The sequence below is a fragment of the Arvicanthis niloticus genome, chromosome 5, assembly GCF_011762505.2.
Source record: "Arvicanthis niloticus isolate mArvNil1 chromosome 5, mArvNil1.pat.X, whole genome shotgun sequence".
Lineage (NCBI taxonomy): Eukaryota > Metazoa > Chordata > Mammalia > Rodentia > Muridae > Arvicanthis > Arvicanthis niloticus.
The window spans coordinates 5,234,859-5,261,891 of NC_047662.1; the positions used below are offsets into that span (position 1 = coordinate 5,234,859).

Sequence of the window (27,033 nt, forward strand, 5' to 3'; positions counted from 1 at the left end):
TTTGAGAAAGTTTGAGAATAAACTTTCATAAAAACACCCCGAGATAGAAGACCCGGTGGTGTCTCTTGCCTCAGCTACCGAGTCCTTTCCTGCCTGGAAGCCACAAGGAAATCCCCTTCCTGTTCTTAACTGTGAAGGATGGTTTCCTGTGCAGAATTCATTCTCTCCTCCCAAGCCCTTCCTTCTGTTATGTTTTGTTTTTGTTGGTGAGGCAGGGTCTCCTTAGGGCCCTGGCTGGTCTAGAACTCACTCTGTAGACCATGGTGGCCTTGGACTCATTGGAGATTGGCCATCTCTGCCTCTTCAGGGCTGGGGTCAAAGTTGTGTATCACCACCACACCTGGCAAATTTCCTCTTTTATTTGTTTGTTTGCAAACCTTGAAGATAGGAAACGCTAGCGATATTTTAATTCACTTCTTATTACAGAGAAGATTAGCATGGCCCCTGTGCAAGGATGACACGCAAATTCGTGAAGCGTTCCATATTTAAAAAAAAAAATTCACTTCTTATTTTATGCACATGGGTGTTTTGCCTGTGTGTGTGTGTGTGTGTGTGTGTGTGTGTGTGTGTGTGTGTGTACCATGTGCACACAGTGCCTGAAGAGACCAGCAGAGAGACTCAGATTTCCATGGAACTGGAGTTACACGTGTGTGGGTACTAGGAATTGACTCCTGCACGAGCAGCCAGTGCCCTTAACTGCTGAGCCATCTCTCGAGCACCAGTATTCTTAATACTAATAACAGATGAAAGCAAAGCATTAACAAAAAAAGTCTCAGTTTTCTTGTAATGTCTCTCATCTTCAGAAATTGGTGGTTCAGGCCACATGTAATACACTACTGTTAAGGCTAGCCTGGAACGCAAGAGATCTTCCCGCCCCTACCTCCTAAACGCTGGTATTAAAGGCTTACACCATTACAACTAGCCCAAGATAGCTTTGATTTTTACCTGATGCTAAGCTTTTGTAAAGCAAGTAATCCTTATATTGATGTGAGGGCCAAATGATAGGTTCCCGTGAAATCCTTTTCACATACAAACACCGCAGAAAGGGAACAGTTTAGCACATTTTTGAGCTCAGCCATACGACAGCTGGCCCTCAGCGATCTGATCCAGTGTCAGCTACAGCTACTGTGAAGTATTCTCCCTCCAATAAATGGTAGTGTCTGCTACTTACGACAGAGATAGGGCTGCTTGTGTTTAATCAGAAACTTTCCCTGCTCAGTCACTGGCTGATGGGTTCCATGTTTCTATAAACGTGTCTGTCCGGTGTATATAGAACAGGCTTTCTGCCTGGGTCAAGGTCAGTCTGCTGCACGTTGGGTTGGCTCAGCCTTCTTCTCTGGAATGATTTGACAGCTCCGGGGAAGATGACCCTGCATCAGCCGTCTGCCTTTTTAAATTTTGGAATTTTTTTTTTAAGATTTAGAAATAAAGAACACTGAAGAACGGTGTTATTTCTGTTCTATGTGGATTATGTGGAATTTATTGCCAGAAACAAATAGGCTTTTACAGTGTCACCAGAGATTAGTCAGATGTGCCACTTCCTAAGAGCGGTTGAACTGGAGACGGCTGCCTGGGACTCAGCTTGCTGGGGTTACCGACTTTGATTTTTATTCCTTTTCTGGTTCCCAGCGAGGAAGCCACGTGGCCAGCTGGTGAACTTAGGTTCCATGGGCCCTTACGGTTAGTAACCCTTATGGCACATCTCTCAGACTCTCTCATGTACCCCTTTGCACTTTTTAAAAGTTGGTAAGAACTTTAAAAAAAAAAAAAGAAAGAAAGAAGGAAAGAAAAAAAAGAGGGCTGGAGAGATGGCTCAGTGGTAAAGAGCCCTGACCGCGATTGCAGAGGACCTGGGTTTGAATCCCAGCACCCATGTGGCAGCTCACAAGCTGTAGCTCCAGTTTTTCGGGCCTCTGTGGACATTGGGCACACACATGCAGACAGAACACTCTTACCAGAACACTCTTACATGTATGATTTCTTTCTAAAAAGTAAAAAAAAAAAAAAAAAAAAAAAAAAGGGTTTTGGATACTTTTAAGTACTTTTTGTTTTAAAAAGAAAACTCCACATTGAAGTGACACCCCATCCTTTGGTTTTAGAAGAAGCAGGAGTCAGCTGTCTCTGTGAACTAGATGGGAGATGCCTGTGGTGGCTGCTGCCCTCCAGAGGCTAGAGGGGTTTCAGTAGTGTGACTCCCCTGAGACACAGCAATGTGTCACTGTCACTATAGCTACTCGGAGGATGGCAAGTCACCTGTGCCTCCACTTCATGCAGTGCTGTTTCACTGGCTCCCCCACCCCAACTCTTACCCCTCCCCCTCTCCTTCCCCCTCTCCCTCCCCTTCCCCTGTTGCTGCTTCTGCTTCTTCTGCTTCGCCTCCTCCTCTCAACGTAAACAAAATCCTTTCTGAAATGCAACATTTCAGTAAAATAGAAGTTCTGCATATATCAAATTCATTATTACCCATGTAAAGCTGCGGTTTCCTAGATCCAAACATAATTACGTCATCTCCCGTCCTTCCCCTGTAGCCTCCCAGATTCTCCGCTTCTTTTAATTCCACGGCCTCTTTTTTTCATTGTCAGTACATGCATATGTGTATATGTGTACACGCACATGCATGCACACACGCGCATGTGCACACACAGACATGCACGCACGCGCACGACTAACACCTGCTCAGTTTCTTTGTCAGTTGCTTCTAGGACTGCCATTTAACTGGTCATTGCGCTCAGTCCTGGGGAGACCATTTCCCCCGACTCTCACCATTCAGAAGTTGCCTGTACTTCTTTGTGTAGTGTTGAGACCTTTGGCCTGTCTATTGTATTTCTTTAAAAAAAAAAATTATAGGGCAGCTGACAAGATGGCTCTGCAGATAGGATTCTGCTCTTAGCGGTGGACCCAGTTCAGTTCCCAGCACCCTTGGCGGTGGCTTTTGTAACTCTGCTCCAGGAAACCTAGCTTCCTATTCTAGCCTTCTCAGCCATACGCCTGTGCTCATAATTAATACATATGTAATTAAAAATAAGACTGTGTGTATGTGCATGCAAGCCAGGGTGCAGCTGACCGTGTGGGTTCCAGGGGATCAAATGGGATCCTCACACTTGTCAGCAGGAGCCTTCAGCCTCAGAGCCATCTTGCTAGCCCCGGCTCTAGTTCTTAAGGTTTCTTTGTTTTCACTGTTAACGTGTTTTCTACTGACTGCTGGTGTCATTTGTCTCACTTGCGTGGAAGAGGGCCTGGGGCCCTGGGGCCCTGGATGTAACATGTACTTTCTCATGACGTAGTGTGCGTCGGGCGCGGGGACCCTAGGGAGCTGCTTCGAGAGCCGTGTGGTGGTTGTCTGTGAAAAGATGATGAGTCGAGCCTGCTGGGCCAAGTCCAAGCATCTGATCCATTCGAAGACTTTCCGTGGAATGACCCTCTTACACCTGGCTGCTGCTCAGGGCTACGCCACCCTGATCCAGACCCTCATCAAATGGCGGTAAGGCCGGTCACAAAGGCCTTGGCCATCCCCACAGCCCTGTTTCCTGGGCTTTCCCACTGGTGGCTAGGAATCTGCTCCCTCAGTGTGTGTCATGGCCTGTGAGCCAGGGCTTTTTCCCAGGACAGTTTCCAAGAGTGTGGTCTTGTGCCCTAGACTCCTGAGTGAGACATGAGATGTTAGGTGTTCCGCTTCCTTTGGGCTCCTGCTAAATAGGGTCCAAACTGCTCTCTGAGTCTAGAATCCTATTTCTTCACCTTGGGGAGGCTAGGTGCCCAGTTGGTTTCACTCTCATGGGTTCTGTGTTGTCCTGGTGTTTGCTTTTGCCACGGGCTAACACGTGGTAACCTCTGTTCTGTCCCCGACAGCACAAAGCATGCAGACAGCATTGATTTGGAACTGGAAGTTGATCCCCTAAACGTGGACCACTTCTCCTGTACTCCTCTGGTAAGGAAGAGGGTTGTTAGCCAGGCAGTGATAACGCACACCTTTAATCCCAGAACTTGGGAGGCAGAGGCAGGCAAATCTCTGTGAGTTCGAGGCCAGCCTAGTCTACAGAATGAGTTCCAGGACAGCCAGGTTACATCTTAAAATGAATGAATGAATGAATGAATGAATGAATGAGAGAGAGAGATAGCTTGTTTAGTCCCCTAACCACCTCTCTAAACTGACACAGGGACTCCAGACCCCAATGGGATTTGAGACTATCACTTAAAAGATGAGACTCAAAACAGAGTATGATGGTGATGGTGGTGCAGGCTTCTAACATAAGCTTTCAGGAGATGGAGTCAGGAGGTTCACAAGTTCAAGGTCATCCTTGACTACACAGTTCAAGGCCAGCCTGGGCTGTAGTGAGACCCTTTCTGAAGATTATAGAAAGATAAATTCTAATCTGACGTAGGAAAGTGAATTTATAAAGTCTGGGGGTGTCAGAGAAGCACACTATTGTTTCTTGTTGGAATCGGACAGTCATTAGAGAAGATCATGACGGCATCATTTATCCAGTGGCCCTGCCGAGGGTGCCAACAGACTAGTGTTTCTGCTGCTAGCAACAGCAAAAGGGACTCCTGTTGAGCTCCTCTACCTGTCTGCCTGGCTTTCAGATGTGGGCCTGTGCCCTAGGGCACTTGGAAGCGGCTGTGGTACTATACAAGTGGGACCGCCGGGCCATCTCCATCCCCGACTCTCTGGGACGGCTGCCTTTGGGAATTGCCAGGTCGAGGGGCCACGTGAAGTTGGCAGAGTGTCTGGAACACCTGCAGAGAGACGAGCAGGCCCAACTGGGACAGGCCTCCCGGATCCACTGTGCCCCAAGCGAAGAGCCAAGCACAGACAGCTGGATGGCCCAGTGGCAGAGGGAGGCCATGAGCCCTCCAGAGATACCCAAAGGAGTCACCGTCATTGCGAGCACTAATCCAGGTACAAATTCACGAGGGTGTCATCTGGGAACTTGCCGGCTCCCCCATTGGCTATCTGCAGCTTCCCTTAGAAGAGGAGTCTGTAGGAAACATTTAAGGGTTGGTGGGAGGGGGCTACATATTGCTTCTGGTTTTCCTTTAAAAATAGTTAGTGCCCCTCCCAATATGGAAAGTCTGTTTGCATAGGAAACACATAGTTTCTGGAGGCGGATTATCCGAGTACAGTCTATGCTGCTGGGAGTATTTATGCCGCAGGAACGCGCCTTGTCCTCCAGCTTTGCCTCCTTATCGCCCAGGCATAAAGTGTTAATTCTTTAGGATTCCTACTTTCATCACCTGACCTGACTGTCCTTTCTACTGTACTTTTCAGAGCTGAGAAGACCTCGGTCTGAACCCTCTAATTACTACAGCACTGAGGGCCACAAAGATTATCCGGCTCCCAAAAAGCATAAATTGAACCCCGAGCCCTTCCAGGCAAGGCAGGAGAAGCTGCTCTGCACTGCACTGAGTCTGGAGCAGCCAAATATCAGGAAGCAGAGCCCTAGGTCTAAGCAGTCTTCCCCCGAGACAATCAGCCCCAGTGAAGGAGTGAGGGAGTACAGCCGGGAAGCCTCCCCTCCCACTCCAGAGACTGCAGCCTCCCAGGCGTCTGCATCTCAGCCCGTAGTAAAGTGGAGTTCCAAAGATCTTTACATTGGTGTATCTACAGTACAGGTGACTGGAAATCCGAAGGGGACCAGTGTAGTAAAGGACGCGGCGCCTTCACAGGTGCGTCCGAGGGAACCAATGAGCGTCCTGATGTTGGCTAACAGAGAGGTGGTGAATACAGAGATGGGGGCCTACCGGGATAGGACGGAGCAGGAGGAGTGCTCCCAGCCCATGGATGATATTCAGGTAAGCCTGAAGAAGCTGGAGCCTCCCAGTGGCCCTGGAAAATCACAGTTCCCTTCTGAGAGTCATGTAGGTTTTATGCCCCCATACACCCAACCATCCCCATCCCAGGAAAGGGTTCACGATCTCATCTTGCTCGGGGGGATGTTAAGTTGTCTGCTCCCCTGGGACCACGTTTTCCTTCTGCAAATCAGGCACCATGAGTAGGGCCTGACCACAGGCCCTTAACAGAGCCTTCCCTTCAATACCAGCCCTTTGAGAGCTAAACTTACCACACTCTAATAAATGTCCTGCTCCCCCGCATCCAGGACGGCAGCTTTACTGTTTCTGGTACTGGTTATAATAGAGTCAAGGCCCTAAAAACAGTCAGCAGGGAAGCCTGCAGACAGGATTTGGATTATCTGAGTGACTTTGACCAGTGTGGCCGTCATCTAGCCGTTGCGAAGGGCATCTGTGGCCTGAGGTTCACTTGGCATGTAGTGAAATACCTCCAGAGCTAATAACTGACTGCCCTTGTCATGAACGTAGGAAGCAGAGTCCTCTGAGGACACTAGAGCTGTCATAGACTAAACAAGGCACCAGGCTACTAGACAAAATCCATCAAACTCAGACATGCAGAAGCAGTCAAAAGGGGCAACCAGGGAGCATGGTTTTCTATGCTCTATTCCTCGGCCTGTTTCCAGATACCTCTTGAAGCATCCCCCAAATAAAAGGAAAGATATAGAGCACCTCCCACCTGCCTAAGGGGCGATGCTGGGGTGGGGGAGAGCCAGTCCCCTGCCAGCAGGTCCTAGAGAGGTGTATCTGCTGAGTCACGCCTGAGCATATCACCCTGGGGGAGCTCTCTGCTTTTCTGTGAAGACAAGAAGCCTGCATGCCTGTTATCAGTATAGCCCCTGCTCCTGGTGGGTGGCAGACCCCACCACTGATTTACCGACAACCCTGTAGCCAGGAGGATGCCTGCCAAGTTACTGTTTTGGGTTCACACACTTGAGGCAAACACACTCCCCTGGGCACAGTTCTCAGTCCCTTTTAACTTAATCTAGAGATGCAGTCTCATCAAGTTCCCAGGCTGGTGTCAAACCTCCAACTTCAGCCTCCCAAGTGGCTAGGGTTAGAGGTACATCCCACCACATCCAGCCTGAGTCAAACAGAAGGCTTGTAGACAGAAGGCTGGGTATTTTTTTAAGAGCCAGATGGTGACTATTTTTGTGCTCATTCAGAAACTTTGTTATAACCTTGGATCTGCCATAAATCATGAAAGGAGCCGTGGACAAAGTTACAGGAATGACCGTAGCTGCGATGTGGTAAAACTCGCATCACACAAACTAGCAGCTGGCTCTGCTCTGCGCTGCCATCTGCCAAGTCCTTGCTATGGACGATTTCTGGTGGCACCTGTGGTGGTTACTTTCCTGCTTGGCATGACAAAACCAGCCGAAGGGGGTGGTGTTTATTTCTGGTTCAGTGTGAAGGTATAATGCATTGTTCTGGGGAAGGCAGGGCAGCAGGAGCATGAGGCGTCTGCTCTGTGCAAAGCAGTCAGGAAGCAGCTGCTTGCTGGTCCCCTTCACTTTCTACTTACTTACGGTGACCCCTGCCCATGGGGTGACAGTGCCTACGTTCAGTGTAGTCTTCTCTTCTTAGTTAAACCTTTATAGAAACATTGTCACAGATAGTTGTTTATTGAGGAAAATTTATCTTAGACATTTAAAATAGGTTTCTTTGGCTGGGGGGGGGGGTCCTGATTTTTAGATTGTAAAATCCACTTTAGCCCACTTTAGATAGTTGTCTGACTGTCAACAAAGTCTTCAGTCAGCTTCCTGCATCAGTTCTGTTGTCCCAACCGCACCATCCACCCAGATCTGATTTCATTCCCAGAATTTTGCTTTTCTGGAAGCTTCATCTAACTGGGATGTAGTCTTCTAAGTCTTTGTGTTGCCGTGACCAAAATACCTGGTGCAGAATGGGCTAAAGAGTTTATGGCCGTTTTGAGGGCATGGCAGGGACCCACTGAGCATGCTCAGGAGCCAGAGCTGGAGCTATGCCTTCAAAGGCCTGCACTTAACAGTGTGTGCCTTAGACTCTTCTGGTGCTGTGATAAAACACTCTGACAAAGTCAACCTAAGGGAGAAAGGTTTATTTAGCTCATAATTCAAGACACAGTCCACAGTGGCTGGGAGTTGAAGGCAGCTTGGAGCAGCTGCTTACCTTACAGCCAAAGTCAAGAGACACAGGTCTGCTTTCTTTATGGTACACAGACCAGGATACCAGCCCAGAGAACAGCCCACCCACAGTAAAGACTGGTCTTCCTTCGTAATTGTATGTAGTCAAAATGACTCTCCACAGACATGCCCAGAGGCTTCTCTAAGGTGCTTTTAGATTCCGTCGAGTCGATGACACTTACTGTCACCTTACTCCCATCAGCAAGACCCTACTTACTGAAGGTTTCACAGCCTCCTGTGAGCTCCCCGTGCCGGGGAACCAGTGGACAAAGCTTGAACCCATAGCACAGTAACTTTCTGAGCTGCCCTCATGGTAGGAGGGCAGTGCTTCCCCCTCTGTGGGGTTCCTCTCAGAACACCCATCCACTGAGCCAGAGGATAGGATGAAAACTTAAACTGTTGCAGTTTTGATTACCATTTTTAAGAGGTGTACAAGGAGTTTTAAAAAGACACCTCTAACCCTAAGTTTTATTTTTGCAAGTGTACATGTGCGAGAGTGTGTATAAACACATGCTGAGGTGGAGGCCTTCTCCCACTATTCCCCACTAACGTCCTGAGGCAGGACCTCACAGTAAGCCACCCAGAATCCTCCTGTTTCTGCCTGTCCCACACTGAGACTGCAGGCTTATGTGCTGCGCTCTGCCTTTTAATGTGTGTGCTGGGGTTAGGCTCATGTTCTCACTCCTGCATGCTGCGCAGTGCTGCTTCCCAGAGCTGGGCCATAAACCTTCCCCTAAGTGTAGGAGATCCAGAAGCATGTGGGCATAACTGAGCCAAGGTTCTGCAGATTGCTGCTATCCATAGCTCTGGGTTTTCCCAGGCAAGGCACAGGGGGAGTGGTGGGATATTGGTGAGGGAAGATGACATCTTAGGGGCTGACAAGCTCTCTCTTGGTGAGAGAGGCTGATGATCTTGCAGAGGGCGCCGTGCCGGGTGGCTCTCTATTCCAATTCCAGGGGATCCAGCACCCAATTCTGGGCTATGAGCAACTGTTCTCACATGTGCGTGCGTGCACACACACACACAGGCACACACATAGGCATAGACACAGTTAAAAATAGATATTTAGAGCTGACAGGATGACACAGAAGGTAAAGGTGTTTGCCCTCTGTCTGCTCAATTGAGCTTGATCTCCCGGACCACCTGCACTTTGTCCTCTGGCCACACGTGTGCAGGCACATAAATAAATGTCAAAATATTTTTAAGCTCTTGTTTTACCTGGAATCCTCCCTCCCCATACCAGGTATGAGGTCCATAACTGATAGATGCTGTTGATAGTAGACAGTGGGCCCAAGACAAAAGTTCTCTGAGATGTGACTAAGGTGTGAGGCCAAACTCTAATTAGAAGATTATCAGGTCTCTGGGTGAGTCGCATCCTAACTTAAAATACTGTTTGAGTGCATTGTATGGAGGCATATGTTGGCTGTCTTCCCAACTTCCACGACCCTCCATGTCCTGTACAAGGTCAGGGGTCAGAAAATGAGAGTTTGAAGGTTTGTTTTGTTGTTGTTGTTTTTCCTAAGCTCACGTGGCCCTTCTGTTTGCAGGTGAACATGATGACCTTGGCGGAGCACATTATTGAGGCCACACCAGACCGAATCAAGCAAGAGAACTTTGTGCCCATGGAATCCTCAGCCTTGGAAAGAACAGATCCAGCCACCATTAGCAGTACAATGAGCTGGCTAGCCAGTTACCTAGCTGATGCTGACCGTCTGCCCAGTGCTGCCCACATCAGGTTGGCAGATTGGGAGTCTGGGATCCTCTGACCAAGATAAAGGCCTGGATTTAACTGGAGGCAGGGAGGCGAAGGGTAAAGAGAGACTTTCCCAAGGAGAGGACAGGGCAGTATGCCACTTCCAGACCCTGGTTCTGCCCTCTCTCCATCTGTTGCTTCCTCCCGCATCAGTGTTTATAAGGTATAGGGTTGGAGAGATGGCTCAGTGGTTAAGAGCACTGACTGCTCTCCCAGAGGTCCTGAGTTCAATTCCCAGCAACCACATGGTGGCTCACAACCATCTGTAATGGGGTCTGATGCCCTCTTCTGGCATGCAAGTATACATGCAGATAGAGCACTCATATACATAAAATAAATAAGTCATTAAAAAAAAAAAAACAAACCTGATACTATCCCAGGATGTGCCTATTTGGCTAAAGTTTCCTAGAGGCAAGGTAGTAGCTTTGGTGGCCTTAGTCTTTAGCACGGTGCTAAATTGATACTAGGTACTCAGTGGGAACTTCACTGAGGTGTATCTGAAGTGTCGAGGGTGTTTAGTTGCCCACAAAGAGTGGATGCATCTTACCGGCCTAGATAGCTTCCGGTGGATCTTGTCTTATTAATTACTGGGGCATTAATTACTGGACAGTGAAAGTAGCCACTGAACATCTTCTCTTTCTCTTGTCTTAGGAGTGCGTACACTGAGCCCCTAACTCCGTCTTCTAATGCCAGCTTGAGTCCCGCAGGCTCTCCAGTCAGTGAGGTGGCTTTCGAGAAACCCACCCTTCCCTCTGCGGCAGACTGGTCAGAATTCCTGAGTGCGTCCACCAGCGAGAAGGTGGAGAATGAGCTCGCTCAGCTCACACTGTCCGACCACGAGCAGAGAGAACTCTATGAAGCTGCCAGGCTTGTCCAGACAGCCTTCCGGAAGTACAAGGTAAGGGAGGAGTGTCTGCGTCCGGCCCCTTTTCCATGTGGTCTGTGGTTTGATAAAATGTCTATTAGAAGATGTTATGTTACATTGTATTATTATCATAAAAACTTTGAGGAGCTTTAGTCAAATAAAACCAGTAGGGTGGCTCTCATCATCTTTTTGTTGGTAAGATGACACCTCAGTCCCAAGGGACGTAGGTCCTAAATTAGGACTTGAGGACTGTGGGCTGCCCTCAGCCCCTGGAGATCTAGGGATCTGGACTGTGGGCTGCCCTCAGCCCTTAGGGACCTGAAAACTGTGGGCTGCCCTGAACCCCTGGAGATCTAGGGATCTGAAGACTGTGGGCTGCCCTGACCCCTGGGGACCTGAGGACTGTGGGCTGCCCTGAGCCTGAGAACTCTGTCATCATCTTAGACATATGCTTTTATTGAGGTAGGGGTGAGGCAGGGTGGGAATCTGTTACCTTTTACATATTCCTAATGGAATTTATCATTGTCTAGAGGTGTTAAAAAATAGATTATTTAGGAAAGACTTTGAGAACCTGAAAGATCAGTAGTGCAATACCTAATTTGTTAAAACCCCTTAAATGCATAGTTTTAGGCCTCCTAACATCCAAATATAGTTTGATTTTTTATTTTTTATTTTATTTTTTTTTTTTTGGTTTTTTGAGACAGGGTTTCTCTGTGTAGTTCTGGCTGTCCTGGAACTCACTCTGTAGACCAGGCTGGCCTCGAACACAGAAATCCACCTGCCTCTGCCTCCCAAGTGCTGGGATTAAAGGCATGCGCCACCACTGCCCGGCTATGGTTTGACTTTTAAAAGCAAAAATGGTTGGAGATTTATTCTGAAATTTTATTTTTCTTAATTTATAGTGACTGTTGTCCAGTGTGGTTCAGTAAAGCTGGGTTTTTATTTTGAGCAGGTACATGACATGAGTAAAAGTTTTAACTTTTTGTATGTTGACAATTCTTACATATATAAAAAAATTAATTATTTGAGGGTGTCAGATTCCCTTGAACTGGAGTTGCAGACAGTTGTGAACTGCCATGCAGTTGCTGGGAATTGAACTCAAGATCTCTGGAAAAGCAGCCAGTGCTCTTAACCGCTGAGCCGTCTCTCCCGCCTTCATACGTTGACAATTCTTAGGTTAGTTTATTGATCTCCCTTGCTTCACCTTTCAGGGCAGACCCCTGCGGGAACAGCAGGAAGTGGCTGCTGCCGTCATCCAGCGCTGTTACAGGAAGTACAAACAGGTAAACTGAGCTGTGTGTCACAGAAGGGATGGGCACCTGTCCAGGCTGCCCTGGCCTCACAGGAAGATGCTGCACTGCAGTTTGCCTAAAAAGCACCACCTCCAGCTCCTGATAACAAAGACCTAACTTGAATTAAGAACCCTAGGAAAAGAAAGCAGCGGCCTGCCTCCGAGCTTCAGCCAATAGGGGCAAGAATAACTCCTGTCTCGTGGAGGCCTTGCTGCCAGATGGTGGGATAGCCAGACTACATGGGGAGCCAGGGTATGTCAGTCTTCAGGAGCACCATAGCCTCAGAGCTACTCCTAGCAACTTTATTGCCATTCACAGAGGAAGAAGCAGGCTCAGAAAAATTAAGAGAATGTTAGAGTTTATAGATATCATGGTGGTTATAAAATCCTGAAACTTCCTCATTGAATTTAGACTCAATGTTAAACCTTGGTCCCTTTACTGGGAACAATGGCACAAGCCTCTAGTTCCAGCACTCGGAAACTAAGACAGAAGGATGGCAAGTTCAAGGCCAACCTGAACTCACTCTTACACACACACACACACACACACACACACACACACACACACACACGTGTGTACTCAACACTGTCGATTCTGGAAAAGGTTTTAGAGAGAAAACCTTGGACTTGGACTTATTTTCTTGGACCTTGAGTAACCCTTACATTGTTACAGAAAAGATATTGCGTGCTAACTTGTATAATAACTACAGAGAAATTTGGGGTCCTGTGCTCTGTCTCTGACCCAGGATTTTGGTTTCTAACATGTGTTACTGTTTTGTTTTGTTTTCCAAATTTCTCCTTTAAAGTCTATCAGGGCCAGGGAGGCAAGGGTTCCAGTTCTGGCCAGTTGAGTCCAAGATCCCAGACACTGAAGGTTTATTGTGTAAAACGCTGACACCAGGGTCCCTTTGTCTCTGTGATTGGTGAGCAGGCTTCACATTAGCACTAGATTATATCATACACAGAATTGAGGTTTCAAGTCTGTGATGGCAGCAGGTATTTATTTAAAAAAAAAAAAAAGTGAAAGCTGCCTGCTGAGTGAGTGTTGTCTACGGCTAGGAAGATGGAAGGCATTGACTTCGGAAGTGGTGAGGAGTGTTAAGAGTGGTGTTTTGGAAGGTGGAAGATGTTAATATAGCCAGGCTGCTTTCTTGTTGCTTTTGGTTTTGGTTGGGAGATGTACTGGTTTTGGGATTTTTTTTTTTGGTTTGTTCCCTATATTCGGTAAACTAACATTAATTTTGTATTTTCTGTTTCTCCCCCAAGCTGACATGGATAGCCTTGAAGGTAATGATACACCAAGTCCTCTCATAAACCATTTCACAAGAGTCACCAACGTCATACCCATCACCAGCCACAAGGAGGGGTCATTCAGATGGCACAGTCACCAAACACTCCTTTGCTAAGCCATCCAGACACACCAGCTCTGTCCTTGGGGACCTGTGGTTTTCTAGTGGAGGAGGTTTGGGCGTTAACAGGTGGACATTTTCATGGCCAGGGCAGTCCATCAAAGCTTTGGTGACTTTGGACCTAGTGAATATTAAGCAAATACCTAATTTCTGTGGTGGGCTTCACCGTGGCCCCAGGGACCAGAACACACACTGTGTTCAGGACCCAATGACGTGATCCATAAAGCCTCCGTAAGCTGCAGTGTTCTTACCTTAAAGGACTTTTGGATGGGTGGAAAAGAATGTAAAACAGGTCAAGGGAGAGCAGATTTGCTTTTTGGACATCCCAAGAAGCCAGTTTCCTTCCCTCATGACACAGCTAGTGATGTGTTTAGGCATGGGATAGGGTTCTGGGTAGTTGATCCCTTAACAATAGTAAGTTGCAGCTTGTAAGCAAAGGGCTTTGTGTGACTACTTCAGTGTCTGAAACTCCCACGTGGCATGGTAGCAAGCTTTGTGTTCTTAGGGCAGCAAGACTGATTGAGAAGCCAAAGCTGGCTCCTGTCTCTTCCTTAGCTCTGTGGCTATGGAGTAGGTTGGTTGGAGGTCTCTGACATGGCTCCTAAGTGGTCCACACCTCTCTGACAGCCTCCCAGGGTCCATTCCCAGGCCCACTATATGGGTCTGATGAGTGTTGTTACTCTTTTGCAGGGTGAAATGGCTTAAAAGTGTCAGCGTTTCATGATAAGCCTTGTATTTGGGACCTTGTAACTCCATCAGAAATTTGTGGCATGGAGCAAATTAGTTAGAAAGAGGTGCTGACTGCTAGGTAGCTCTTTATATGAGTGGGCTCAAGACAGACTAAGAATTAAAGTGTTTCTAAATTGGATAGTAAATTCTCATCTTAAATTTAACACAGCTTAAATTTTTACATTTTAAATGCCTTTGGAAATCTTGAAGAGAGGCAGAATATGTTGCCCTGTGAGGATGGAGATACAGTGTTGCCTGCAGGCCATCCTGCATTAGTTCTTTGCAGTTTATAAGAGCACTGGAAGCTTGCTGTTGGCATCCTGAGGTCGGCTCCTAGCCGAGACTACAGTAGGGAGGAAGGAGGGGTTCTTACCCCCTAAGCCTGGAAGACTTCCGACTCTTGCTGTTATTGTCCCGTTCCTTCTGTGTTCCCCTGCAGTATGCACTTTACAAAAAGATGACACAGGCGGCAATCCTCATCCAGAGCAAATTCCGAAGTTATTACGAGCAGAAGCGGTTCCAGCAGAGCCGGCGCGCTGCAGTGCTGATTCAGAACTTCTACCGGAGTTACAAGAAGTGTGGCCGGAGACGGCCAGCCCGCAGGACAGCAGTCATTGTGCAGCAGAAGCTCAGGTGGGTCGCAAGCCTGCAGGGTTTGATGGAGGAACTGCCTGGCATGGTACCTAGACCTGCCTCTGTGAAGGGCCTGAGGCATGGCAGCCTCTCCAGCATAGTCTAGGTGTTGTGAGTTTGCCTAACAGTACCTATTTGTTGGTAGTTGTTAGTCTCTCTTTGATGTCCTTTCTCTATCTGCCTCACGGTGTTATTTTTATGTCACTGGCCAACTTCAGTATAGCTCAGAATTATTCTGTCAGGACCAGAGTTTGTATTTAAAGAGTCGCTCTGCTGTGTTCTGAACTTTGATCAACTCCCTAATTACCTCAGGAGAGTACTTAGGACTCAGTGATTCCAGTTTAGAAAATAGTAGACTAAAGATTAAAAACAGAAAGTAAACCAAAGAGAATATCAAGCTCAGAGTTAACTCCTACACTGAAGAAGTCTAGCTAGCACCAGAAGGCCTGTTTCCATAAAAAAAAATAATAATAATAAATAATAATAATAGAAAGAAAAAACTGGAAAAAACCTGGGTATGATTGGTACACACCTGTAATCCCAACACTCTAGAGGCTAACCTGGCCTACAAAGTAACCCCCAACTTACCCAGAGGAATGAATAAGTTGTAAGAGCATATGGAGGGACCATCAGTCTTCATATTGTCTCCTTAAAACGTGGGAGAAAGCCATAGCTCCGTCTGCAGGGTGCCTGCCTGGCATGTACAAAGCCCTGGGCTCTGTATCCTGTACCACACAAACTGGTCAAGGAAGCTCATGCCTGCATTGCCAGCCCTTAGGAGATGAAGTCTCAGCTACACTGTGGATTTGATGCCAGCCTGAGATGCATAAGATACTGCCTCAAACAGATTAAAGAAAACAAAGCAAAGGCTTGGGAGAGTCCCAGGCTGATCTCAACACTGTGGGAGCAATGTGTGCTTTGCGGTTGGATTTGTGACACCGTTTAACTAAGTCTCCTCTCACTGTAGATCAGATCAGTTCAGGGTCTGCACTGCAAGCTTTATGGGACCTTCCTTGTGACGGTCACATTCTGGCTTTTTCAGGAGCAGTTTGCTGACCAAAAAGCAGGACCAAGCTGCTCGAAAAATAATGAGGTTTCTGCGTCGCTGTCGCCACAGGTACACCAAGTCCTTATCTATTGTTGTACCCGACCTTTCTAACCATTTGCTGGTTCTGTGTCATGCCGGTAACCTCCAGCAAGCATGGGGCAAGCACTCCAGGTTGTAAGAGGATGGTGGCAGTGACTTGAGTGGTTGTGTCTGACCACGGAGACCCCGCCCCCCAGCAGTGCTTTTTTTGTTTTGATTTGGGCATGAATGTAACTTACTCGGACTAGCTTTTCATCCAAGTTCCTCTTTAGCTTATTATTTATACACCAGTTTGCATTATGGTCTTCACAGTGTGTCATTAATCTGCTAATAACAAACAGAAAATCAAGGAAGACAAACATTCAGGCTCTCACATGGGAAGTTTCTACTAAGCGGCTGGTGCCCTCTGCTGGATATGTAGAAGATAGCATTTCCATTCAGTTTATCACAGAGAGCCAGTCCGAGAGATTTGGTCCGAGAGGGCAGGAACACAAAGGAAAAGCCAGCCTGTTGGTCCCCGAGGATAGAGCATCTTTTCCTGGAGCCTTGCTAGAGGAGCTTCTTCTCAAACGTGATCTTTTTTGCTGAAGACTTAAGACGTCTGGTGCTGGAGGGAGAGGCTCGCTTTCTCTCTGTGGATGAAGCCTGCAGTCCATAGCCGTGGCTGTTGGAGCTTCACGGAGTGTGTGTGTGTGTGTGTGTGTGGGGGGGGGGGGGGTTCCAGAGCATCAGAAGCTATGTAGTTGAGAGCTGCAGACTTGAGCTGGATCTGCGCTGTCTGCTCTTTCTCCTATTTAACCATCCCCTCATTCCTCAGAGATCTCATGTCAGGTTCTCTCTCTCTTAAAGCCCTGTACATTGCTAATATTTTAAAATACCTTGCCTTTGAGACTTACAGTTTAACTGGGAACTTGACTTACTTACTCTTACTGGACACAGACACACATCTATATGACCGTAGAAAGAAACATGCGTAATAGCCACTACATCAACAGTAATAGAAAACTTTGAAGAGCGTGTTAGGGGGCTAGGCATTCTCTAGATGGAACCCGAGACAGCAGGTCCATGCCCTGGCTGCTCTTCCTTGCCTTGGGTCAAAAAGGTCTTCCTCTACCTTCACCTCCTCCACACTCCCCTGCCCCTCGTGCCCTAAGAGCTAGCTCATGAAATACAAACGTGAATAAACTGACTGAAGACATCCTGGCAGGAAACAGTTAGTAAACTATAAGGGTACGCTCTCACGTAATGAGAGGGACTCTGCAAGTTTCCCCAAGCCGGTCAGGCTCTGTCTCTGTTGTTAAGTCATGCCTTTCAGTTGGTGGTCAAGCATTTATGACTTGGCAGAATAGCTGAGTTTCTTGGGTTAGTAAAATACCTTGGACTCCCTCAGGTCACTTTTCTTCCCTCCTCATGAGTCCAGCTCCCCCTTTTTGGCTTGTCTGCAGAATGAGAGCCCCCTAAACACTGTCCAGCATAGAGACTAGTACACTTAGCCCCCATGGTGCAGAGTAGCCACTTCACTTCATGAGACTTGTTCATTTGGTCCAGATCCTAATGTTGCTTTTGAGGTCGTTTTCAATAAGCCAGAACGTCCGTGGGTTAAACTGTACTGTGCTCCCTTCACGGTGTTTCTTGAGTCCAAACGTATGTGAAGAATGCAGCGTAAGCAGAGATGCCCGAGTCCTTCACGGACCTTGCAGTGTGTATTCTTTTGAGGGTGTGTTCTGTGCTTACAGTGGGTGAGTCAAAGCCTAAGATACTTAGAAGTGTAATTGCATAAAAGACTGCCTGCTGAAGTGGCTGGACGGAGGACTCCCTCTCCTCCCTCTCCCAGCCTTAAAGCAGCAGAGGAATTTGCTGAAGACCTCACCTGTCCTGAGTTCATATTTTAACCAGCCCATCCTCAGGGAAGCCGGCAAGGTCCCCTGAGAAGGAAAGCATCAGGTCTGGGGCTCTTTCTGCTCACCATTTGCAGCAAAATAAAGACTGTTGCTCTTTCATGGTTCAGATGATAGAAAAATGCACAAGCGGACAGCAGGGGCCTTTGCATGCTGGCCCCACAGTGTGCGTTGCTCACTTCCTGTTTCTGTCTATCTGTTCAACATATTTCACTAAGGAGCCTCATGAAGTCCTGAATCTCTCTCCTGGGGGTTATTTTAAACTTGTGTTTTACCTCAGGTGTGCACACGCCATTCTGGTTTACTTAGCATTACTTTCATAAGAGGAACTGTCATGTTTACTGTCTCTTAGAAGCATTACAGTCTGTGTTAAGTAGAAAACTTGATGACACCCTCTCAGCAAGGTAGGTAGACAGTGCCTGAGAAGCCAGCAGGACCCACTTCTAAGTTATGTGATCACAACAGCTTTTTAAAAGTTGATGGCTTTTCTTTCTGTCCCCATCCATGCCACCACGTTCTTGTCTTTCCCCACAAGAGAAACCACCTACTAGAGTCTTTTGGGTGACATAAAGCTATTGATAAGATTTCTGCCGTGACCCTCACATGCTAATAAAGCTATTGATAAGATTTCTGCTGTGACCCTCACATGCTAATAGCTCTCTGGTGTTGTTTTACTGTCTAAAGCCCCCTGGTGGACCATAGGCTGTACAAAAGGGTGAGTTTAGCTGCCTGCTAGCCAGTTTCTCCTTATCTTCCATTTTTAATATTTTGCTTTTTGCTTGCTTGCATGGGGCTGCAGCGTAGGTATGCCAGTAAGTTTCACATCCATTCTGAATGAAAAATAAGACAAAATAAAAACTAACCCTGAGTACTAACCCTGCTGTCTATGCAACAGGAGAGCGGCCACTTACAGTGGATGTGCACATGCATGAGGAAGTGAGGGAGGGACCTTCTGAGACCACCGCCCAGCATGCTCAGGCCGGGCGGAGCACCTTCCACACAGGCCTTCTTGCTGACGTGAGGCAGCATTACAGGAAAATATTCAGCAAGTGGTTTTGTAACTACAGTATTTTGTCACATCAGATTTCCTCAAAACTGGTCAAAATTTCTTAGGCAAAAAAGATCATTAGAAAGTGCTAGGGTGGAAAAAAAATTATTTACAGATACTACTTCCCTGTCAGCCTGCCTAGAGCTTCAGTTTCTAAACCTCTCCTCCCTTGTGGAGTGAGGTAAGTACAAAGCTGCCCTGCAGAACCTGCCTAGGACATTGAATACACGGCAGAAGGCAAGCTGGATATGCAATGCCAAACTAATTCTTACTAAGAACGTGTGAGATACCTTGAGCCTAGAGACTCCACGTTACTGCTAGGAGTAGCTGTTCCAAATGCATTTGTATTTTGCAGACATTGTCTTGACTAAATAGTCAGTAGACACTGCCAGTATTCCCACGTCTGAGCATAGGATTCCAGTCTGTAGGTGCATACTGCACACAAGAGCGTGTGTGATTGCAGCTGAGATGATCAGAACTACAGCGAAAGGAAATGTCAGAAAACTTTTCAAAAGCGAGGACAAGAACTCAGCACCATTGGGCTGGAATTTGGATTAACTTTGTTAGCTTTCTGAGAGGAAATTAATTCAGTATAACATATCAACCTGTACAGGCTGCTGCCATGCCAACTTGACGGTGCAGGAATGAGTTTACAAATTTTTCCCAAGTAATGACTTACATGTGGAACACCTGTGACTACTTTAAATCCAGGAATAGGACAAACTAACCATGAACAGTTGCTGAAGGGAAAACTTGGAACCAAAACCAGAAACACAGCAATGCTGGTAACTTAGTGGTTCCCACTCTTCTTGGTGTTAGATAATTGTTCACCATGGAGAGTCCAGGCCCCATGTGGTAGAGCCTCTCAGACATGTCTACTTGAAATAGAGGAGAAAATGAGAGGAGGCTCCACCTCTCCACTAGAAACAACAAGGAGTCCTCCAGAGGACAGGTGCATGCCCTAGCACTCAGTTTACCTCAGTGTTAGTATCTTGCATGCTAAATGCAGTTTGTAGAGCCTGCTGAAAGGAACTGACATTGGAAGTGGTTGCTTAAGCACTTTTGAAGCTTGGTAGTTTCTGGTATGTCGATAACGATCATTGTTGAGAGCTCATTTTCTAAAGGCTATTTCAGTGCAAACCAGAGTCCCTACTTAATTTCTCTAGTGCCTGCTGCATTCTGCCATGAACTCTGGAGACTCCCACTCATGCATGGGAAGCTGGAATCTCATAACATCCCCCATGCCTCATGCAGTCCGCAGGGAGCTTGAGAGAGAGGAGCCAAGAGGGTTTCAGGTTCCTTCTGGGACGGGACCATTTATCCAGCTCCTTACTGAGGAATGGCTTCTCTATGGCTCTGTGTAGTTGCCAATAAGATCTCCTCTCCCTCTCTCTTCCTCAAGAACTTGCAGTGGTGCCCCTCCCCCCCCCCAATCCCTCAAGTTGAACTCTTTGGGAGCCGAGCATTCTTTCAAGTGTATAGTCCTGAGATGGCGTGTCAGAGAGAATAGTAACATGCTTATTTTGTTAATTTATAAAGTACAGCAAACCAGTTAGAGGTGTGTATGTTGAAAAGTAATTGAAAATGTACAGTTACATTTTGTGGTGCAGTGTGGAATGTGCTGTTGGCCTCACTCTCAGGCCCACAACAGAAGGACCTACACAAAGGTAGGCACCGCCGTCAGCAGATTTAGGACATGCAGGGTAACCCAAAATTACCATCTGTGTCTTCATGTTCAGCCTCTATCTAAGGCTGGGAAAGGACTAGTACATACTCATTTGCATCCAGAGTGCAGCTCATTTGTTTCCTGCCTTTCACCCAGGCTTAACTCCTGATTTATCCAATAACTGAAATGGAGTTACCAACTTATGATGATAAGTGTGTGGTTTAGAGCTTTGCTTCCTTCCTTCTTTCCTTCCTTCCTCCCTCCCTCCCTCTTTTTCTCCTTCCTTCCTCCCTCCCTCCCTCCTTCCTTCCTTCCTTCCTTCCTTCCCAGAAACAGTTTTCCTTTAGGGGAGAATGTTTATTCTGTATTATTTAAATGAATTATTTACTTTTATTCACATGGTTAGTGTATGTTTTTTATAAGGTTTGAGGATTTCCCAAAGGAGTATAAGGGAAGTACTGTCTTACACATGGATTACTGCTGTGCCCCATGTGGTGTTTCCCAGTTTTACAGCAGAACCACTGAGATACACATTAAGGAACTGGCATGTCACTACATCACACAATAGCTTGGCCTCAAGGTATTGCAGAACCACTGAGATACACTAAGAAACTAGCAAGTCACTAAGTCACACAACAGCATGGCAAGGTATTGAGACATAATTGGCTGAAAATGCATGCAGACACAAAGTTGTGTCCCTTCCCAGATACAAAGTGGTTTTGTCCTCTGTATTTAAGGACAGTCCTTTTGTGGTCCTCATAAATGAGGGAGGCCATTCTCCATGTATCCTAGACAGGTATCTCATTTTTCTGTACGTGGTAACAGAGAGGGCTTCAGGAAGCACACAGTCATCAAAGGGTCCTTAGGATTAACCTAGGTATTTAAATAACCTATTTTTTGAAATTACTGACTTACTGCTCGAGTTTAATAAAGGTGGGTGGGGCTCTTCTACTGAAACGAATTTTCCTTAGAGGAAGAAGAGGTAACATGTTCAATCTCAAGTATTCAAACCACAGGTGTTGGAGAACTGGGTTTTCCAATCCTTCACTTTGTGAGAAACAACCAAGCATTTTGGTGAGTGATTACCTCAGCCAAGCAGCTGTGCCTTCCAGAGCAGCCCTGTGGACCACCTGGAGCAGGCTGTCACCAGGTTCTGGGGGTTACAGATTGACATTGGTTTTGCTGTACATTTTTATTCAAGGGATCATTTTCTGTTCCCACCTAAAAGAGTAGTGTTGTAAAAAGCTGAGCCGTCATCAAGGGCCAACAGATGTGTTAGCCCCATCTTTAGTTAAATGTGACATGAGGTTTAGATTCTAGGTGGCCCCGTGTTATCTAAGAAGTTAGAAGTGAATGTGGAACATGCCATGGAGGATGGGTCATGAATCTCTAAGTAATTGTGTCTCACTTACCTCTTTTAGGAAATGAATATTTTTGGAACACAGTGGTGTGTGTTAAATTGCAGACAACATGCTCTCTGTCATTCTTATTGGGCCTCTCTCTTTTTTATTTTGCAATCCAAATGAAATTTCTGGAATATGGCAAGATCTCTCTTTTCCTAAATTTTCCACAAGCTGTTGCAGCCCTGAGAGCAACAGGTAACTAACCAGAAAGCAGCATCAAGCTGCCCTGTGGTTTTTTGATGGCCAGCACTGCGAGGCTCTGCCTGCTAAAAGCCACTGACTCATGAAGCATCTCTCTGGCTGAGCGTCACCCAGTAGATGTAATGAAGCGGCTTTGCCTGACGCTTTTCCCATGAAGCCATTGTTCGCTAGAGTCTCTGCAGCAGGCCTCTCATTGATTCATGTATTCTCATTAGACATCTGATGGAGTGAACCCTGTGAGCTTCTGCTGGCTTCCAGGGCTGCTGCTTATACATCACTCCAGTCCATTTGATGCAGCTTTCTTTTTGTTTTTGGTTGAGACTGCCTCGGTATTTCAGAGTGTGAGTTATTTGCAGCCTGGATGCTCAGAAAACTCTCCGGATCGCCTGGTGATTTGAATGGTCACGATTCAAAGGCTTGCTGCCCTGATTCCTGTACCTCCAAGCTAGTCAAGCTAGTCCAAATTCCTGATAAGAGAGTCAGAAACATGAGCCTCTGGCCAGTGGGACATCGTGGTGGTTAAGAGAATACTTGCTGTTCTTGCAGAAGATTGAAGTTTGGTTCTCAGCATCCTCCTGTAGCTCCAACTCCAGGAGAGCATACCTACACTCTTGTGCATGTACCTCCACACTGACACATACACATAATTATATATAGAAAGAAATGTGCTCCTCATAGCTCTCCTTAGAGGAAGCAATACCTAGTGCATATAAAACTATAGCTTCTGTCCTGTCTTTGTCTATCCTATCTCATGCAAGACTGTTTTGTGTAATGGGATTCAGAAATAAGTACAATCCATAGATAGATAGATAGATAGATAGATAGATAGATAGATAGATAGATAGATCGATCGAACGAAAGAAACGAAGTAACCTGGGCATTTTTAAGTTCACTTCTTTCTTAGTCCTATGTGGACCTCACCTTTATAATTCTTTAAAAAAAACTCAAACTTTGGCAATCCTTAGTACTGTGAAATATAACAAGGTTGGCTGAGTACCTATGCAATTTAGTAACCACAGGTACTGCATTTCCAAATAGGAATCCAATCTCAGAAATTGAGGTCTGTGTTTACCAGGTTCACATACTGAACATGTGTGTAACACGGGAGATACAAAGCAAAATAATCTAGGCAGTTGATTTTGATTTGAGTAAAACAGAAATGAATTATTTTTTCCACTAACTTTTTTAGTTTCTGTCTTGTAAACACATTTATAATATGAAGCTATAACAGATACATAGAACAGTATCTTAGGGACTTTTTAAGGCCAGTGAGATGGCTCTGTGGGCATAAGTGTTGACTTTGACTGCACTAACAGTTTGATCCTCAGAATTTATGATAGAGGAAGAAAATGGATTCCTGAAAGCTGCCTTCTGGCCTCAATGTGTACATACAGGGCTGTGCACACACACACTAAAGTAAAAACTCTAAAGAAACATCGTAAAGCATGGCAAACAGGCATGGTAGTTAATATAGAAGCATGTATCAATTGTGGTTCATGGAGAACGTGCAGGCAAGGAGGAGGAAGACGCAGAGGTGATTGTTATACATCCATAGCTTTCTTGTTGATACAGGCATGCTTTAATACGCCTTTTAATGATTATGTCCATGAATGATAAGGCAAAATCGATTTTTTAGAAATCTTTGAAATTCTTACTTGAGAATTATTGAAATTCTCAATCTAAGAATTTATTGAAAGTTCTAGTACTGTCTCAAATCAACCTAGAGACATAGAATTTCTTTGGAGGCAATATAATTTGAATGCTTGATTTTATCTGCCTAGGGTTTGATTTAAAGGGAAATGTCGACACCTATTTCACAGTCATTATCTCTTTAAGTACCGTGAAGCCCTCTTTGGTGATTTCAGCAAGACCGACAGCTCAGGTCTGTTTCCCACTGTCTTCGGTGGGTTGGTGTCAACAGGGTGTGTCTGTCTTACATTGCAGGCTGTCTTCTTGGAATACAGACACATCTTTATGTGTGTTTCAGGGTTCCAGGATTGCATTAGACCAGGTGTACTTTTGTATGAGGGTGTTTCCCCCCATAACATTGTTATTAAATTCAATTATAGTGCTTCACAAACGATAATGTCTTTAAAATGGAGAAAACAGAATCACTACTTCTTTCATTCAAACTATGGTCCAGATTATTTTTCCTATTAAAGTCTTTTAGAAAAAAACAATATAGTAGGAATTTAAAAACAAAACTCTTAGAGGCCATGAGTGGAACAGAATGGCTTTGAAGTCAGACAGACATGAGTTCAAGTTGCTGCTCTGATATTTATCATCTGCACAAGCTGAGACAGGTTGCTTAATTCCTATGACTATTACAGTCTGGATTTACAAATTAGAAGACAGTGGTTGCATTTTAGTTACAGGTACTTAGTAGCCTTTAACAATACTGGACTATGATTAGTCTTTTCTCCCCCATGTTCTTCTCTCTAGTTCATCCCTTAACAGACTTCCGTTTAAAGGGAAGTCCTATGGCATTTCGCTTCTTGGATGTCATGCATAATTCTAGTATAGTGTGATGAAATTAATGTACCTGAAAATTGGAATGTTCTCATTTTTCCAATGTAGACTTCCTGTGTGTGTAGACATGCCTCTCTCCTTTACTTAGTGGTCTATGATGACATCATTAATTCATAATTAATTCAGCATTCATTTTGTGACAACCTGAACCTTTGTGAAAACTTAGATGACATTTTAACTAGTTCTGAAAGAAGTGGTAGAGGCAAAGGGGTGTCTTCAAAAGCCCATCCTCGTGACCAGTTTAACTACATGTATAGAGTTAACTTATGCCTATCCTGACCAGCTGGTTATAGATTCTTTGGTATGAAGTTGCCTAAAAAATTCTAGTCTCCTTTTTATTTCACCTCAGTGTTGAACTTAATATATGTAAAGCATTTCCGATGGTTCTAGAAAGATGAAGGTCTGTATCTGTGGTGATGCCAGATTTTGAGTTCAGACATCTTGAAACTCTAGAGGTCTCAGCAGCGGTGTTGTGAGAGAGTTCTGTGCTAGTGCACAAAAAAAAAAAAAAAAAAAAAAAAAAAAAAAAAACCCATGGTATTTGACATAGCATGCACATCTTGCAGGACTTTGGCAAACGGGTCTGCGTGAGCACAGACACTGCATGTCTGGAAGTGAGGTTGGCATCCATGCATGCCTTGCATTGTTCTAGCCAAAAGGGATGTTAGTCTAGATGCTGCATGTTTAAAAATTGAACAGAGACCTATAGCATGTTTCAATTTTTAAGAAACCATTTATCAAGTATGCATGTCCAAAATTAGGGGCCTATAATCCTATACTATTCTATACTGCAGCATGGTGCCACACCCTAGGACCTAATTCGCTATGATATCCTTAATTATTAAGTGCATATTAAGCCGGGCAGTGGTGGAACACACCTGTTTGATCTGAGCACTCAGGCAGATTTCTTGAGTTCGGGGCCAGTCTGATCTACAGAGAGAGTGAGTTCCAGGACAGCCAGTGCTACACAGAAAAACCTATCTCCAACAAACAGCATCATCATCAACAACAACAAACATATTAAATGTACCTTTAAGAAAGGACAGTTTAGGGGATACACTGCCATTTGTAAATAAGCTGTGCTAAGCTAGGCTTGGTGTATGCAGTAAATTAGATAAGCAAGCTTTCATGTACAACAGTAATTTAATATAAATGATAAAGGTTTTCTTCCAAAGGATGTATCTTCTTTCTCTGAAGAGGTCACAACAGCTTTCACACTCTTAAGAAATGATTTTGTTTGAAGGTTGTAAATGTAAAAGTTCATAAATTGCTCAGAATATGTTTCCTTCCATTCATTGCCAACCTCTGTGATCCACCAATAGTTTGGTTCCCCACCCATCCACCCCCGTCTCCTCAAATGTTTCTATTTGCCTGAGTTTTATTGAATATATTTAGAAAATACTAACATTCAACTTGGATAACTTTTACTTGACTGGCATATCTGAAAACACTAAGATAGACCTTAGAGGTCACATTTGACTAATGTCTGAATAAGTCCGCTACCAAGAAAACGTTTCCTTGTTCTGTCACTGGGGCAGTGAAGGAATACCCTCAGAAAATCTGCTTCTGTCTGGCTAAACTGTCCTCTCATGCTAACTTCTAGGAAGCAGATGTTACTTCTGTGGCAGGTGGCCTTTGGAGACTGGCTGACTCAGTGAGCATTGTCCTGCACTTGACCATTCTGCCATTAATGCACTTGCCATGGTCCACGCAGAGGGATAGACTCATATCCTACAACACTTCCCTCACACTTCATCTCATCAGGCGGCACATTTTTTTAAGGCACAGCTTTATATTTAAAAAATGGAAAATGGAGCAGCAGTTTATAAAGCTCTCCACAGTGTGAGCTCTCCATGGCATCATGGAGCAGTCTCACTTAAGTGTTTAATATTTCTGATGAGCAAAACAAAGTCCCTTTTTGGTATTGATCCTAATGCTGCCCATTTGGGAGCTCTAAGAAGGAACATGAACTTTCAAGTTACAGTTTGAAATGGGAGGGAACCAAGAATTATGAAGAGCCAAGACTAAATAATATAGCAGAGTAGGGGAAGGAACTTGGTACAGGTTGTAGGGTCAGGTTTAAGGTAGCCAGCAGCCTGGTGTCTATAAGTAAAATAATGATCCAGTTCCTGGGTCAACTCAGAGCTAAATAAATTGTGTTAATTCCCTAGTTTACATCACATGGAATTGTGAGGCATTTATAGCAGTCCATCAGACAGAAGAAGAAGTTCCTCAAGTAATTAAATGTTCCCAAGCTATAAGTGTCACCCTTGACTCACAACAATGGAGCAAATAGCTTTGCTCTCTTCTTGGAGTGCCCTTGTATTTACGCAGGGTCACATCTTCCTCTTTGGATATTCTCCCAACAATTTCACAAGTTTTCCTGTTGTCAGTCTTCAGAAGGGGCTTGTCTGGGCATCTCATTTCAGGGGCGACAGCCCCAGTCCTTTATCTGGTCACAGTTCCACTCTGTAGTTATCACCTGGTGTTGTGTTTTGTTTCTCTTCCA

At 45.5% G+C, this 27,033-nt stretch overlaps 1 protein-coding gene and 1 pseudogene across 22 annotated transcripts in view; both read left to right on the forward strand.

Moving 5' to 3' along the window:
- Camta1 (calmodulin binding transcription activator 1) overlaps positions 1 to 27,033 on the forward strand; it is an 837,099-nt gene that overhangs the window by 806,756 nt on the left and 3,310 nt on the right. For 7 of the 22 annotated variants that reach the window (XM_076933681.1, XM_076933678.1, XM_076933682.1 and 4 more), the window contains 12 exons: positions 3,285 to 3,481; positions 3,850 to 3,928; positions 4,585 to 4,900; positions 5,270 to 5,793; positions 9,560 to 9,747; positions 10,417 to 10,663; positions 11,842 to 11,913; positions 13,188 to 13,208; positions 14,499 to 14,692; positions 15,735 to 15,809; positions 18,362 to 18,392; positions 21,813 to 27,028. In XM_076933681.1, coding sequence (XP_076789796.1) covers positions 3,285 to 3,481; positions 3,850 to 3,928; positions 4,585 to 4,900; positions 5,270 to 5,793; positions 9,560 to 9,747; positions 10,417 to 10,663; positions 11,842 to 11,913; positions 13,188 to 13,208; positions 14,499 to 14,692; positions 15,735 to 15,809; positions 18,362 to 18,392; positions 21,813 to 21,917 — 2,049 coding nt within the window. In that variant the 3' untranslated portion in view covers positions 21,918 to 27,028. Of the gene's footprint in view, positions 1 to 3,284; positions 3,482 to 3,849; positions 3,929 to 4,584; positions 4,901 to 5,269; positions 5,794 to 9,559; positions 9,748 to 10,416; positions 10,664 to 11,841; positions 11,914 to 13,187; positions 13,209 to 14,498; positions 14,693 to 15,734; positions 15,810 to 18,361; positions 18,393 to 21,812; positions 27,029 to 27,033 lie in introns of those variants that run through there. The other 15 variants (XM_076933683.1, XM_076933689.1, XM_076933692.1 and 12 more) reach the window with 9 other exon arrangements.
- Positions 390 to 489, forward strand: LOC117709780 (U6 spliceosomal RNA; annotated as a pseudogene).